This window comes from Trichomonas vaginalis, chromosome I (genome assembly GCF_026262505.1).
Source record: "Trichomonas vaginalis G3 chromosome I, whole genome shotgun sequence".
Lineage (NCBI taxonomy): Eukaryota > Parabasalia > Trichomonadida > Trichomonadidae > Trichomonas > Trichomonas vaginalis.
Genome location: NC_067203.1, coordinates 12,859,512 through 12,874,850, shown reverse-complemented (window position 1 = coordinate 12,874,850; position 15,339 = coordinate 12,859,512). Strand labels below are relative to the sequence as shown.

The following is a 15,339-nucleotide window of genomic DNA, read 5'->3' as shown; positions in this document are numbered from 1 at the left end:
ATTAATAAACATTTAGGTTAAGTGTAAACAAAAAGTAGTAGAAACTTAATAAACAACTATTCTTAATCATCTTGTATTGAAACAACACGCCATATTTGATTGAATCTTCCATGTTTTGGAAATGGAATGATATCTGTATCTTGGACTATTTTTTCTGCCCTAATATCAAGAACTAAGCCATTGGCATTTGAAATAGTACCGTCAGAATTTATATGATAAATTTGTTTGCTATCGCTAGTCCTTGGGGTGAAAACAAGGGGATCTTCATTTGTTAGTAAATGACCTGTTTTAAGAGAAATGATGTTATTGTCTTGAATAAGGAATTGTTGGTTTATTGTGTTAATATAAGTACCAAGAACAGCTTTTTCAACGCCATCTGGGCCGATCTTCACTGACAAACAAAAATCTGGTCGAGAACTGCATAAGATTGAGCATCTCATGATAATATAAAATATGAAATTGAGAAAATTTTTTTGGGATGTTTTTTTTTTTGCAATTCTTAGAAGCTCATAAGATGATTCATAAAGTGATCAGATAACGATTTTGTGGTTGAGAAACAGTGCAGTTCAAGCCACAATAAATAATGGTTGGGAATTATAGATTGAAGAGAGAGGGTCAAAGTTGCTATTTGTCACTTTTCCACAAGAATATAATGGGGAAAAAGTTATCATATAGTTGATCTCATTCACTGAGGTGAGAGATGCATTTAGTGTAATGGGATAAACAGTGGGATTGCTGCTCTAAGTCCTAGGTTCGAGACACATTGGCTTCATTTTTCTCTTTTTTATTGACGTAAACTATTCAATTTTTGTGTTCTCCATTCAAATTTCAGAATTTTTTTTGCAGATTTCACGCTACATTCGAAGTTACCTTTTGTAACAACCACCACTGCCTACGAAAGACGAAAGTGTGTCACGATTTCACCCGGAAATCCGACGGTTGTTTAAGAGTAAGCACTTTTGGCACCTACTCATAGATTGAATCTGAAAATCGGATCATTTTTATTGCAATAGAAATTATTTCTTTACAATAAAAATGCAGCCTGCTGCGAAAAAAGTTGCGCTTATTGGAACGCAAAAAGTCGGGAAGACTGCATTACTCACTAAATTTCATTTCGGTACATTTAACAAGAACACTGTCGCAACTGTTGGCGCTTCTTTTATACTTCATCATTTCATGATTAATGGCCGAGATGAATCTTTTCAAATTTGGGATACAGCTGGTCAAGAGAGATATAGAAGTTTAGGACCCATATATTATCGTGATGCTTCTTGTGCTATTGCAGTATTTGACCTTACTGTTCCTGAATCATTCGAAGAAATGAAAATATACATTAATCAATTTAAATCTCATTGTCAAAACTACGCTCATATCTGTGTTGTTGGCAATAAAAAAGATATTTATAAAGAAGGCTCGGATTTTGACATAAAAATTGCAGAAAGATATGTTGAAGAAGAAGGTTTTACATTACATTTAACCTCTGCTTTAACTGGGGAAGGCGTAAATATTCCTTTCCAAGAAGTAGCTGAAAAAGCTTGCGCTCAGGTTGATTCTGAGCAGCGTTCAATAGATCTATCCAAGTCAGAACGTCATACATGCTGTTAGTTTATATAAATTACTTTGTTATTTGAGTTATTTTATAACTTTATATAATTTTTTTGATTATTTCATAAGCATCCCCAAATTATTATGGATCACATTATGTTATAACGAAAGTTCAATTTAGAATGAATCTTTCACGATTTTGTAGTAGTGATGTTGAAGAATTTTTATTTAGATAAAAATGTAATGAGATTCAGATGTGTGTATGCATACTATTTAAATACTATAATCGGAGCGAACATTTTGGTATACAAAAATGATGTTCAAATTCATTTTGAATCGAATTCGCTTCCAAGTCGAAGGATTTCCAATTCATACGACGTATTTCCTTAATTTCATATTAAAATTAAATTATCTTCAATCAGCTTTTTATTCAGAAATAAAGCTCTCAAAACTGCCGGAACTCAATATCCATTTTCTGGGTTCAATATTCAATGTACTACGAATTTCTTGTAAATCGGCTACGGTCTAATTTTTTTGAAAGAAGAAAATTTTTCCTGAAAAAAGCAAGTAATTTTACATGATAAAGGATGACTAATTAAATGCTAAAATTCAGAATTGAATACTTTCGCCGTACCGTACCTTGAATAACCGGCGAACCATTCAATTGGTCATAGACCAATTTGAGATACCCTTTTCAGAGGAATCTAAAATGTTGTTTATATGGTTATTTATATATTATTTAATCATTTTCTTAAATAAAAATCATAAGTTCTCAATTTTTCTTCATAACGATTCTTATAAATTTTAATGTTTTTACTATGAGTGCTAAATATTATTAATTACTAAATGATTTTAAAAAGAATAAACGTGTTTTTACTTTGTACGTTAACATACGTTAATATCACTTCGGCTATTGATAGAGGCCAACAGCGCCTTATTAATGAGAAAAACATTAGCCTCTTATCAATGAGATGGAAGTGTATTCGTGGATTACAATTGTGAATTCAGATACACTTCCATCTCAAAAAATGCAATCAAATTTGTATGGAATTGAATTTTTTGAATACATGCTATTGGCAGTTGGGTTTTTAGTGCATTTATATTATATTGGTACTAAGGCTTTTGGAAAATTTACAAAATAAATTTAATATTTTGTAAATGTTATCGGTTCTTACTGTTATAGACCTAAAATATATTTTTTCGGTTTTCTCTTCAAATAATTGAAAGAATGATACTATTATAGGTTTATTATATTATATAGCATATAATCATGCTATAGCCGAAAATTATAAGTTTTGAGAAGATTGAATATAACACAAATAAATTTGAATGTAAGTTAAATTGCTTGTTGTTTTTAATAGCTATTTAATGAGAAATCCAATATTGCAAAATTCAAATTGAATGATTGAAAGAACAGAAAAAGTCATTCTTTTCAATTTCGAATATGTTTCATTGTATTTATAATTATATGGCAAATAAGATATTTAAACTTGATTTTTGAAGGAAAATTCACAAAATTGAATAAATTCAAATAATTTTTATTCAAAAATAAACTAGTTATTTGAGTTTAATACTAATTATCTATTCAAACTACAAAGTTTGTAATTTAAAATATTTTGTGAGATCAGATTGAATTAATTCAAGGTTCTTTTCAATTAATATTAATGACCATATTACGCATTTTCGAACATTCTAAACCAAATATATAAAAATGGGAGACGAATGTTAAATTTGCTAGACATGGGGGAGTTGTCTGCAAAGTTTTAGCTCTTATCTCTAACAAAAAATTAATTTTTAAAAAAATGACCGAATACGTTTCACAGCGAGAAAAAAATAAAAGGCAAGATAGAATTTTCTAGACATAAAGAAGTTGTTTACCGAGTTTTAGCTCTTATCTCTAACAAAAAATTAATTTTTAAAAAAATGACCGAATACGTTTCACAGCGAGAAAAAAATAAAAGGCAAGATAGAATTTTCTAGACATAAAGAAGTTGTTTACCGAGTTTTAGCTCTTATCTCTAACAAAAAATTAATTTTTAAAAAAATGACCGAATACGTTTCACAGCGAGAAAAAAATAAAAGGCAAGATAGAATTTTCTAGACATAAAGAAGTTGTTTACCGAGTTTTAGCTCTTATCTCTAACAAAAAATTAATTTTTAAAAAAATGACCGAATACGTTTCACAGCGAGAAAAAAATAAAAGGCAAGATAGAATTTTCTAGACATAAAGAAGTTGTCTACCAAGTGTCAGCTGTTACTTCTTCTCAATACTGATATAAAATAAAAATCTTTATTATTTATTTAACCTTTATTGTTTCATTAAACTTCATTTATTTTATATTATAGTTTTATTCTTTTAGCTACTTGTAAAATAATCTAATTTTATATCATCATTTTACCGGATTATTCTTCAGTACATCGATTGTGTATCTAAAATAATATCATTATCCTTATTCTGTTTTTTCCAAAATTCTTTTAAATATCTTTTTTGGTTAGATTACTTTGTACTTTTTACTTTTATTTTTTAATTTCAAAAAAAAATTTGGTGATTGTTCTATTCTTTTACAATGTGCATTATCATATTCTAATGAATTATTCATTACATACATTTAAAAAAACTTGTTAAAAATGAAATTAAAAAATTATGTTTATTATTACGCTGTGAATGTGTCAACAGCGGTCATGCCTGTATCTGTATCCCATATTTGCCACAACCTTTCTGTATCTGCATTTGTGTATTTCGGTTTCAGCTGATACATTTGATTTGGCGTGTAATTTGTTCCAGTTAATGGATTAATTGGGAGATCTTCATGCGGAGTTAGTATGGTTATCTTGGGTATGGAGGCACTGCGTTCCTCCGTACGCAATACTTGTGAATTTGACACTTTACAAAACCGTTAACGTATATTTTACAACACAAACGACAACACTAACTTAACCTTAAATATTTACAAAACCACCACCCACTTCACTTCACTAACGAACTCACTAATGTAAAAATAAACGTTCTCACTATCGTTCTCACTAACAACTTCACTAATGTTCTCATAAATTTTCCTCAATATCTTCATCATCAGTGTTAACCCTATTGTAGTCATACTTGAAGCCATAAACTTTCTCTAACTTCTTAACGTACAATTTACATAACTTACCTTCGTCATCGTATGGTTTAATGATATAACTATTTCTATCTTTATAAACAGTCAATGAAAAGTCAACTGGTCTCGGATGTATTTGAAAGAACATGTTATGCTCAGGAAGGAAGAATAAATGTTTAAATGTATGTTTGTTATACTGTGGAATTCGAATGAGTTGCTTTTGTTCTGTCATTTACATCCAAATAAAAATTTTCAGTAAAATAAAAAATAAACTTAAAAATTAATGATATCACCACTCCCACACGTATGAAAACATCCATTTAAATTTAGGTGAAGTGGTGAGATCTCACCTCTTTTTTCACCCTGTTGAATTCATTACTTTATAACTCTCTTCCTTGGTTTCTTTTTAGTTGCTTTCTTCACGTCTGTCTCCAACTTGACTGTCTTTCTTCTTCGTCCGTAATGATACCAGTTACTTCCACCAGTCAATGGGTCAAATGGTCTTTCGTAAGGGTTTCCATACATTCCATAGGGACCATACGGAAGAACTACTGGTGGAGAAGAAACATTTTCTTTAGTTCCATCGACTCTATTTAAATGCATTGTTTCACCTTTCATCTGGTCATTAAAGTCTTTTGCGTGTTTTGCAAACTCATCGTCCTTTCCTAAAGCATTTTCTGACTCAGTCGCAACCAAATTGGATGCTTTATTTATGAGCCCTATTTTATTTAATCTTAACTTCTTTGCAACCCAGCCTCCAATCTTTCCTTTATTTGCATCTAATGTCTTTGAAACCCTTCCTCCACTCATTTTATTTACTGCGTCATAAGCTCCAAGTGCTTTTGCTCCAAATGCTAATGCTTTTGTTCCCATTGCGCCTAAAGCTGCCCAAGCTACCATTTACCCCATATTAAAATCATCTCTCTTCAATATTATCTCATAAAAGTTCTCGTTACTGGAGAAAGTCAATGAAACATAAACATTCTCATTCATAAACTTCTTTCTTATCTCATCTATTCTCAATAAAATGTCTGAACAATTGCTAACATCTTCTACAACAGTTATTTCATCATGAATGACCTTTAAAAACAAGCTCATTTAATATGCAATTAAAATCATCTCAATAATGAGTCCATCCTTTCCATCTTTAGGTAGCACAACATCTTTCATTGAAGAAGGTTCGACAAGTCTTATGTTAAACTTACTGACAAAGTTTGTTATACTATAATGCTTCGGTGGCGAATACATGTAGTTTGAAAGACATAATATAGATTCTTCAGCAAATTCACTTATACTGGATTTTATAACAATGTTCTCACGAGACCAAATACCACCAATTGACAATCTTGTAAGCAATCCTGCTGAACCTTCAACTGTAAACGTCGATGGTAACATTCCACGAAGGTCATCTATTGACATCGTTGAGTCACTGAATTTAAATATTTTCTTAAAGCAATCGTCATTATCTAACCATGCAATAGCTTTGAAGTTTTCATTCGAATATACATCTGCTTCATTAAATGTAAAACCTGACTTCTTTGCAGAGATGACTTTAAAATCTATTGAGTTTGTTTCAAAATTATATGCTATGGTAACTTCTGAAGGTAATGGGTGTCCTTCCGCAGTCAGTTGTTCTCTCACTACCGTTTGAAGCTTTGTGTTAAAAACTTTCATGTCATCTCCTGTGTCTAGGTTCACATACACAGCAATAGGAAAACTATCTTGCTTCTTTGTCTCATCATTATATCTCAAAACATTAAAGTTCTTCAATAATATTGTCCTTCCTGCTGGAATACTTCTAACTTGTCTTATTTCAATAGCTTTCTCACCTCCTACATACTCTACCCAGTGTCTTGGATATTCATAAGTATACTGACTTTCTTGAATTTTGGTTGGTTTCATCATAACGTGTTCATAGTATATCTTTATACTCTTGTCAGTTAGACTCGGTGCTATGTTCTGAATATTTCTGACTTGCATTTTTAATGGAGATAAAATGAAGCATTTAATACATGACGTAGATGAAGACATGAATGAAACTACAGACAAACTTAACTCTTCTCTTATTCTTCCTTTCAGTAAGGACTATGAGTTCTGTTCAAATGGTGTTTATTTCTATTGTGGAAAGATGGGGTCAGGTAAGACATTTAACCTCATTCGTCATATACTCATAACAGAGCGTTTAGGTCAAGATTCATATTATGACCAAATCATTATATCAGCAACTTCAGACTCTATGGACTCAACAGCGAAAACATTTATGTCAAAAGTTCAAGCCTCTGTCGTTAAAGTTCCAGATAGCGAACTCATTGAATTTCTTCAACGTTACATTCGACGTAAGAGGAAATATTATGCCATCGTTGAATTTATACAGTCAGGAATGCAAAAGACTTCAGAAGAGATGGAAAGAATTATTGACAAACACCACTTACGTCAATACTCAGGAGTTTACGATATGAAACGACTTACAAACTACATTCTGTCAAAACTTTCAAAATACCCCTTCAAAAAGTATCCTTCAAACACTCTGCTCGTTTGCGACGACTTCGCCGGAAAAGGTTTAGTGTCAAAACCAGACTCACCATTAGCTAATATCATTACTAAAGTCAGACATTACCATTTAACTGTAGCAATACTTATGCAAACATGGAGGTTTTTAGCTTTAAACATAAAACGTCTCATAACTGACTTCGTTATCTTTCAAGGTTTCTCACGCTATGATATTGAACTCATTTGGAAACAGTCAGGTATAACATTACCTTTTGAAGAAATTTGGGAAGCATATAAGTCTCTCATCTCTCCTCGTTCATACCTTGAGATTCATATCATGACTAATACCATTAAAGTCAAAAATATTCCATGGGAACGACCAACATTGTTTTAAAGTTTAACCTTCAACTGACTGATGGTAAACAAATTCCATGCATCTCTGTCGCCATTTCTGTTAATATTTTTGCTGTCATTCATATCATCCACTTCCCCATCCGTTAACTTTTGAGGATATGCGTTAGAATAGCTGTTCTTAAATGAAGGCTTTTCACCTTTGAGAGCATAAACTCTATAACTTTCTGCATACTTTATGTTTGAACCTCCTGAGCCATCATTGACATAAATTTTTATAGGCTTCCACCCTTTGTTCATGTTCCTGCTTCTTCCCTTAGCTCTTTTGTTCAGTAGTTCTACATCTTTATACACAGCTCCTGTCTCAGTGAATTCAACAATATTTTCATTCGTTAGCTTTACATTCAAACCCTTGTCGAGTATATTGTTCATTTCATACATATAAAAGGTTTTTATTCTATATGAAATGAGAAGCAAATCCATCTTAGCTGGTGCCGTTAATGTTCCAATTGAACCAACATCAAATGTTGACTCACGAACGACAAACAATATTGTCATAAAGAACTATAGTTCAGAGTGTTTGAAAGAAAAAGAACCAGAACTGAAATCCGTGAATTTAAACTCAGCTTCAAACGCTAACGCTACATCAGATGTTAAGTTAGAGTATCCACCACTGGACCAAGTTCTTTCAAGAGAAGCCAACGACAACCCTTACACACAATGTTCAAACAAATCCTTCAGATAACGTAGACCATTACCTTCTTCAGTTATACCAAACAATTTTACTCAAAAGACGATAAGAAGCTTTTGACAAATCTTATAAGCAAGAACCAAATAATTCTAACAAAGGAGGACCTTGAAAATGTTATCTCACGAATAACAGGAAAGCAATGTGTCATTGACTATCTCGACCCTGAAATCGAATGCTGTGGTCAAACTCCACTATTCATGAAAATAGGTAACATCCGCATCATTGAAACACCAGGAACTACAGGAGTTGAGTTTAAGTATAAATATTCGAACGAGTATACAAAACTTTCAACAGAATATAAACTTTGCTTGAAATATGTTTTAGTAAATTAAAGCAATTTGTAATATCTATCCAAAACTTCTTCAACAGTATCGAACTCATCTTCATAATGCAAACCTAATCTTATTGACTTGGTGCAGTTCTCACTAACACAATATAGCGCTTTGCGCTCGGCGCCTTTGACGCCTTTTTCTGTTCTCTTGACTGACATAACTAACTCATTTGTTTCATCAAACAGCAACAACCAAAGTTCATGACCTAATACATAACATTCATACTTTATATTTTTAGCTCTGAGTTCTCTTGTAAGCTGTTGCATTTAATATTTCTAAAAAGTCAACTTCAACAGTCATTCGCACTGGTGCCTTCAGTTCTACAGGCTCGCCCTGAAAGTCAACTAGTCTGAATTGCATGTCTTTCAAATTATGAGGACTAATGCGAACCCATTTACCTAAATGAGTTGCTATGACAGGAACGTTTGGAATGAACATTGAATTTACTTCATAACAGAAAGACTTATATTCTACTGAACCTTTACTATTAACTCCTGAAATACCTGTGACATTAGCTATTTTAGACTCAATGTATAAACAATTGCCATAACATACGTATGGAACAGATTTCATCTCAATCGTTTTGTCAATACTTTTCAAAGGAAATGTCATATGGTATGCTCCCAGAAGCAATTGAACTCTATGACTCATTCGTGTTATCTTAAACTCCTTCGCATAACTGAACTTCAAAACTCCTGCAATAAGTTTAACATTCATTAAGTTTTCTTCGTTCTCCTTGTTTATTGTAGTATTTATGAGCGCATTTAACACTCCAGCTAATGTTTCCATCTTATATTCTACATTATTGTGAAATCTTATTTCATGCTTCTTTCCATCTATTTCAAACTCCATGAAATCTGTTTCATCTGTTATGACAAAAGTTGCGATAGTATTGAAGTCAACAACTCTGAAAGCAAGCGCTTCATTCTGAAGACCTAAGTTTGTTTGTAGCTTTACTGTTCCGTATTCGTTTGGGTCAGTACTTTGCAAATAGAACAACATTTTATTCTCATTAAAATATGACTATTGCTGCATATGCGTATGAAACAAATGAAGCAAGAAGAGCACATGAACTAGTAAACGAAAACTCAACTTTAACCATTGAAGGCAATGATTTAGTCATTGACGATGGAAAAAACTAAAAAAGTCATTGATTTCGATACTTTTAACACTTATGACCCATTCATTACAACAAGCAAGTTCCTATCATAAATGATGGAACGGTGCAATATATAAATTCTACAGTAGATGCCTCATTAGTGAAAGTACTGAATGTTCTCATTGAATTGTTAAAGAGCTTTCGATTGACGACAACATTAAATGCCTAAAGAATTTAGTCATGAATGAGAAACAAATATTAGGAGTTGCTGGTAGCAGTAATGATGTACACCTTATGACATTAGAATATTATAACGAACATAAAGATGAACTGAAAGGAGAGAAGGGTGACACCGGACCTCAAGGACCACAAGGAATACAAGGAATACAAGGAATACAAGGACCTCAAGGCGAAAACGGTTTGGATGGAAAGGATGGAAAGGATGGAAAAACTGCTAAATCATGGATATGGGACCTTATAAATACTGGTTTAACAGCTGCTTCATATGGAGTTCTTCAATACCAAATCGGAAAGATATGGGCTGTACTTGGTGAAGAAGCTTTAGATGACGTCAAAAATGCTTTGAACTTCATTTCAAATGGTTCTGATACTATTAAAACTTTATCTGGTTGGATGCAAGAAACAAGGAGTCAAATAGATACTGTAAGACGTATAGCAAACAATGCACGTACGGGATTGGATACTTTACGAAAAGCACAAAATACACTAAAGGAAGCAAATGATATTCTTGGCTCAGTATCAGACATGCATGAAGATTGGCTTAAAGGTATTGACAAATCTTTAAAAAATCACAGTCAGTCTATTGCTGACTACAAGAAAAGTATAGATTTTTTACATAGTGCTATGGACGTACATGATGGAAGCATAAGGAACTTACTTAATGCTAACAATAACTTACCAGGAACTATTAAAGCATTTATAAAGTCCTTTGTAAAACCCGGTGCTCTAACATTTAGGTCTTTGAGAGCAAGAGCATTGAAGTCAAGAGATGCAGAAACTCCAACAGAAACTCCAGAAGGAACTGAAACAACAGAAACTCCAGAAGAACCACCAAAACCAACAGCTAATGAAATATTGTTCGAATATTTTCCAAGGTACTCTGTTCTCATTGCATACATTCAAGAAATACTTAAGAAAGCAGACTTGACTTTAGGAGATGATGAAAGTTCTGTATATCTTTCGTTCCAATTCCAAATAGCAGAACTTTTGAGACAGATATGCTTAATGTATGACAACATCTCTGATTTCACAAGATATGACGACGACCATGACCCGAACACGGTGAAGAAGAAGTTTTACAAACATCCATTAAGACAGGAAAGGTTTTAACTCAAAGTCTCATTATTGACACCAAAGATGGCGAAGTGGACGTTCTTCAAGAGCTGAAGAAAAATACTTCTTCGGGAGGTGGTGGTAGGCATGAACTTGAAATAAATGAGATAGAAGAGAAATTAGCCGAAAAAGCAGATAAAGAACATAAACACAATATCTCCGATATAAATGAACTTCAAGCTACATTAAATAGTAAAGCGGACAAAAATGAACTTGACGCAACGAACAAAGTTTTGAAATCTCATAAACACAATATCTCCGATATAAATGAACTTCAAACTTCTTTAGACAATAAAGCAGACAAAAACCATGTTCATTATATAAGTTCTGATGAACAGATTATAACGGACTATCATGGATATTTAACACAGGGTGAAAAAGTGAATACGAAAAATGTTAATGAAAGAAGATATAAATTCATTCGTGCTAAAGGTTATGACATACACTGTACTGTACAGTATGACACAGGTATAGCACCACAATCATTTGGTTATAACGCTGAAATTTATGCTTCATACTTTTTGTTAACGGTGTATTAGTTGAACCAAGATTTACTTTGAGAGTTAAGTCAAAAATAACTTTTGAAGATGCTATTAAAAGTAAAGCTGACAAAGTTGAACTCGAAGCAACGAACAAAGTTTTGAAATCTCATAAACACACATCTCCGATATAAATGAACTTCAAGCTACATTAGACAGTAAAGCCGACAAAGAACCATACACATAAATCCTTCACTACTGTTAGAGCAGACGACATAATATTGAACTTTGACCTTGGTTCAAATGCACCATTAGAAAATCCAAGTACAAGCGTAAAAGATACTCTTAACAGTTTAGATAAGAGTTGCAGGAACATTGAAAGGTCATGCCAGAAACTTTGAAGCATATGAACTACCAGCAATGTTAGATAAGAAAGCAGATAAAACTTATGTGGATGCAGAACTAACAAAGAAATTTTTCGAAACCAGATACAATGACATTTACAACAGAAATTATAAATGGTGAACCAGCAACTCCATTTGAATTTGTTAGAGGTCTTCAACCAGATACTTTTGAATTTTTCTTGGATAATTCTATTGAACTAACATTACATTATAAAAGTGGAACAAATGCAACATTTCATCCGGGAGATACATTCCAAATGGTATTTAATGACATAAGTTCTTTAGAATATGTTTATAGAGTTATGAGCATATATGATTTAATATATCCTATAGGAGCTGTTTATACGTCTATGAATCCAATAAATCCAAACACTTTATTTGGTGGTAGATGGTATGAAATAGTTGACAGTTTTCCATTCTACACTAATACGCAGTCAATGAAGATGGGAGGTTCAAAGAAAATAGGTATTGAAAACCTTCCTTCACATATGCATAGGTTCAGTGGAAGAACATCTGTGGAAGGAAACCATTCACATTCAATAACAAAAAGAGGTTATATAAATCTTGCAGCGGGTTCGAATAGACAGGGAATGAACAGATATGATATCTCAGATGACCCCAAAGATGTTAGCACAGGTATTTTCTGTGGAACTGCAGGAAATCATACACATGTTGTAGCTGGTATTACAGACCCAGCAGGTAATGGAAAAGATTATATGCCTCCTTATATAACAATGCACGCTTGGATACGAGTTGGTTAAAATCTTTAACTTTACATAAATGAGCTTGAAAGAAGTATTCGAACAACATCCATGGAGGTCTTTTAAGAAATTCAATGAAGCTGCCAAAGAGTTCGGGATTTACTAACAGAGCTGAAGTGAAAAGGTTCTTTGACAAAAATGTTGTACATCAAACAAAAATAAACCCTTACGACTACTTTTTACCAATTTACTCCAACACTCCTGACGCATACCAATTTGACACTCTCATTCAAAGCAGAAAAGGAGGACATAAACCATTCCTCATCTTCATTAATGTTAACACTCGCAAAGCTTTTGCGTATATAATGAGAAATAAAGGAACTCATGAAGTGTTAAGAGTTTTACAAAAGTTTGTAGCAGAACATAGCCCAAGTATTTTAACATCAGACCAAGACGGTGCATACCTCAGCAACGAAATCACAGAATTTCTCATTAAGCATAACATAACTCACTACACTACTGAAGACCATAACCATAACATACTCGGTATCATTAACCGCTTCATAAGGACTCTCAGAGATTTAAATCAAGAGCGAGACTTTACCGAAGAAACAATGAAACATTTCATCGAAGTTTACAATTCCTCAACACATTCTACAACAGGACATACACCAAATTCAATGACACAACAACAAGAAGAAAAGTATATACAAAAGAAACGAAGTCAAACACAAAATATCAGAAATTCAACACAATTTACTCTCATTCCTGGAACAAAAGTTCGTGTAGTTCTTGACGACAAACCGTTGACAAAGAAACGTTTAAGGTTAAGTCGAAATTATTATATCGTAGACTCTACGCAAGGTAATGGATATCTTATAAAAGCTGCTGACGACTCCATAGCATTTTACCCTCGTCATAAATTAGTCGAAAGTAGTAATGGCAAACTTGCTGAAACCATTGACGAAGCAAAGCGAGGAGTGGTTATTGAAATACTTGACTACAACATAAACGATGACACTTATAAAGTAAGATATGAAGGAGGCGTTGAAGATGTTATACCATCTAAGAACTTGAGAGAATCTAAACCAACACATCTGGGACCATTAGAGCGGGAGTACTGGAAAGATAAAAACATGCCAGAAAGAATAAGAAAATTCTTCTAAACTTTTTCGTTGGATGTAAATCAGACATGAATGAGAACAGTCATGATATCATTAATGGTACCATTTATTTTAACATAAAGACGCAAACGGACTCTTTGAGTCCTGAAGGTCTTTCAGACCGAAGCGGCGGGGCATAGCCCATGAACAAAAATAATGAATTTTTGACATTTCCTTATGAAAGAAAAATAACGCTAATTTTTTTCTAAGAAAAATTTTTATCTTGTATGTAAAGACAGTAATGACAAACATTGAGTTTGAAACAGTTAGAAAGATAGACAATGACACCAAAGTGGTTAGAATAGGTGATTTAAACGTAAGATACTCAAAGAAATACAACAAATATTCTTTGTCAGACATTATATCTCCATCTGGAAAGAAAACAAACGACTGGGTTAGAAATGCTTCAACTCAGAAAATTTTGACAAGAAATCCTGAGCTTATGATATCAGTAGCATTTCATGGAACAAGAGCATATCTTATAGACAAAAGTCTTATACCAATAGTTTTGTTATGGTTAGACCCAGTTGTTGGATATAACTTCATATCATATGGTTCATTCGATACGGAACGTTGCAGTGAAGGCTTACTTTATATCGTTCAGAAACCGAAGGACTTCAACACAAAAAGATATAAGATAGGAAGGACATATAATATAACTCAAAGATATGACAGTACAGTCAATAGAGTCAAGGTTGTGTTTGTTAATGATATGAGAGCTGCTGAAACAGAACTGCTTGAAGTTTTTGAGAAAATGTATGGTGCTCCCACGAAAGGTAAAGAAACGTTTGAAGTAGATGAGATAGATAAAGCTATAAAATTATTTGACGAAGTTGCTGAAAAATACATGTAAAGCGTTTATTTTTGGTCTTTTGTGAAAGTCAGAAAATAAAGTTAGTTTTTATTTTATTTATTTTTTTATCCTGTATGTAAAGACAGATATGTCAACATTAGAGAACACAACAACTGCTATCGTTCATGAAGTCATAAATGAAGAATACGAATACATACAGTATAACAAACAATTGAGACTCATTCGTTCTGTCAAAGACGACATGTACCAAATGCAAAGTATTTTGACGGCTTGTTTTGCTCCAGATACTAAGCTTCCTAAAGACTGGTTTAGGAACCAAAGCACCATAGAACTATTAAGTGAAGCACAGCGAGACGTACTTTTTTCTGAAAACAGTGAAGAACAGCGAGTAGGTAAAAAATCCCAGTCGCCAAAACTCTATGAAAACCGTGAAAAATTGCCAAACGGTTTGAGAGGATATTATGTTCATAGACTTTTAGTAAATGCAGTTGCAATGTGGGCTTCACCACGTTATGCTTGGAATATTTACAAACTTCTTGACGAACTTCACAGACAAGAACGTGGAGAGATGGAAAAGAAACTTCAAGCAAAAGATGAAGTCATTGAATCCAAAGACAAAAGCATACAGAAAAGAATACCGCGTTCAGTACCAAAAGGAAAGGAAAAGAACTATAAGTATATGATTTATACTGAAGAGTTGGAGAATGAAGAAGATAAAGATATGGTTATGTTGCATTTAGTCAGAAGAAACAACAAAAG

General features: G+C 32.9%; 7 protein-coding genes across 7 annotated transcripts, besides 2 other annotated features; 4 read left to right on the top strand and 3 right to left on the bottom strand.

The window, feature by feature from the left end:
• Nucleotides 1–62: 62 nt before the first annotated feature.
• Nucleotides 63–440, bottom strand: TVAGG3_0977260 (Ricin B-like lectins family; the record flags this gene model as incomplete). The annotated part of the gene is made up of 1 exon (XM_001312675.1): nucleotides 63–440. The coding sequence occupies one exon, from the start codon at nucleotides 438–440 to the stop codon at nucleotides 63–65; it is 378 nt and encodes a 125-aa protein (XP_001312676.1).
• Nucleotides 441–1,018: 578 nt separating this feature from the next.
• Nucleotides 1,019–1,830, top strand: TVAGG3_0977240 (GTPase protein; the record flags this gene model as incomplete). Its single annotated transcript, XM_001312674.1, has 1 exon — nucleotides 1,036–1,605. The coding sequence occupies one exon, from the start codon at nucleotides 1,036–1,038 to the stop codon at nucleotides 1,603–1,605; it is 570 nt and encodes a 189-aa protein (XP_001312675.1).
• An 891-nt stretch (nucleotides 1,831–2,721) lies between these two features.
• Nucleotides 2,722–3,562: a mobile genetic element.
• Nucleotides 3,563–4,361: 799 nt separating this feature from the next.
• Nucleotides 4,362–15,339: part of a mobile genetic element that runs on past the window's edge.
• TVAGG3_0977220 (protein of unknown function, DUF4107 family) lies at nucleotides 5,024–5,543 on the bottom strand (the record flags this gene model as incomplete). The annotated part of the gene is made up of 1 exon (XM_051253889.1): nucleotides 5,024–5,543. A coding segment is annotated over one exon (520 nt), but the record flags the coding sequence as incomplete, so codon positions are not given.
• On the bottom strand, nucleotides 5,742–6,026 carry TVAGG3_0977210 (uncharacterized protein; the record flags this gene model as incomplete). Its single annotated transcript, XM_051253888.1, has 1 exon — nucleotides 5,742–6,026. A coding segment is annotated over one exon (285 nt), but the record flags the coding sequence as incomplete, so codon positions are not given.
• TVAGG3_0977200 (organellar and viral DNA polymerase type B) lies at nucleotides 9,970–10,919 on the top strand (the record flags this gene model as incomplete). Its single annotated transcript, XM_051253887.1, has 1 exon — nucleotides 9,970–10,919. A coding segment is annotated over one exon (950 nt), but the record flags the coding sequence as incomplete, so codon positions are not given.
• TVAGG3_0977190 (ATP binding) lies at nucleotides 12,253–12,663 on the top strand (the record flags this gene model as incomplete). The annotated part of the gene is made up of 1 exon (XM_051253886.1): nucleotides 12,253–12,663. The coding sequence occupies one exon, from the start codon at nucleotides 12,253–12,255 to the stop codon at nucleotides 12,661–12,663; it is 411 nt and encodes a 136-aa protein (XP_051079460.1).
• Nucleotides 13,218–13,769, top strand: TVAGG3_0977180 (integrase core domain containing protein family; the record flags this gene model as incomplete). Its single annotated transcript, XM_051253885.1, has 1 exon — nucleotides 13,218–13,769. One exon carries the CDS (start codon nucleotides 13,218–13,220, stop codon nucleotides 13,767–13,769), a length of 552 nt encoding a protein of 183 aa, XP_051079459.1.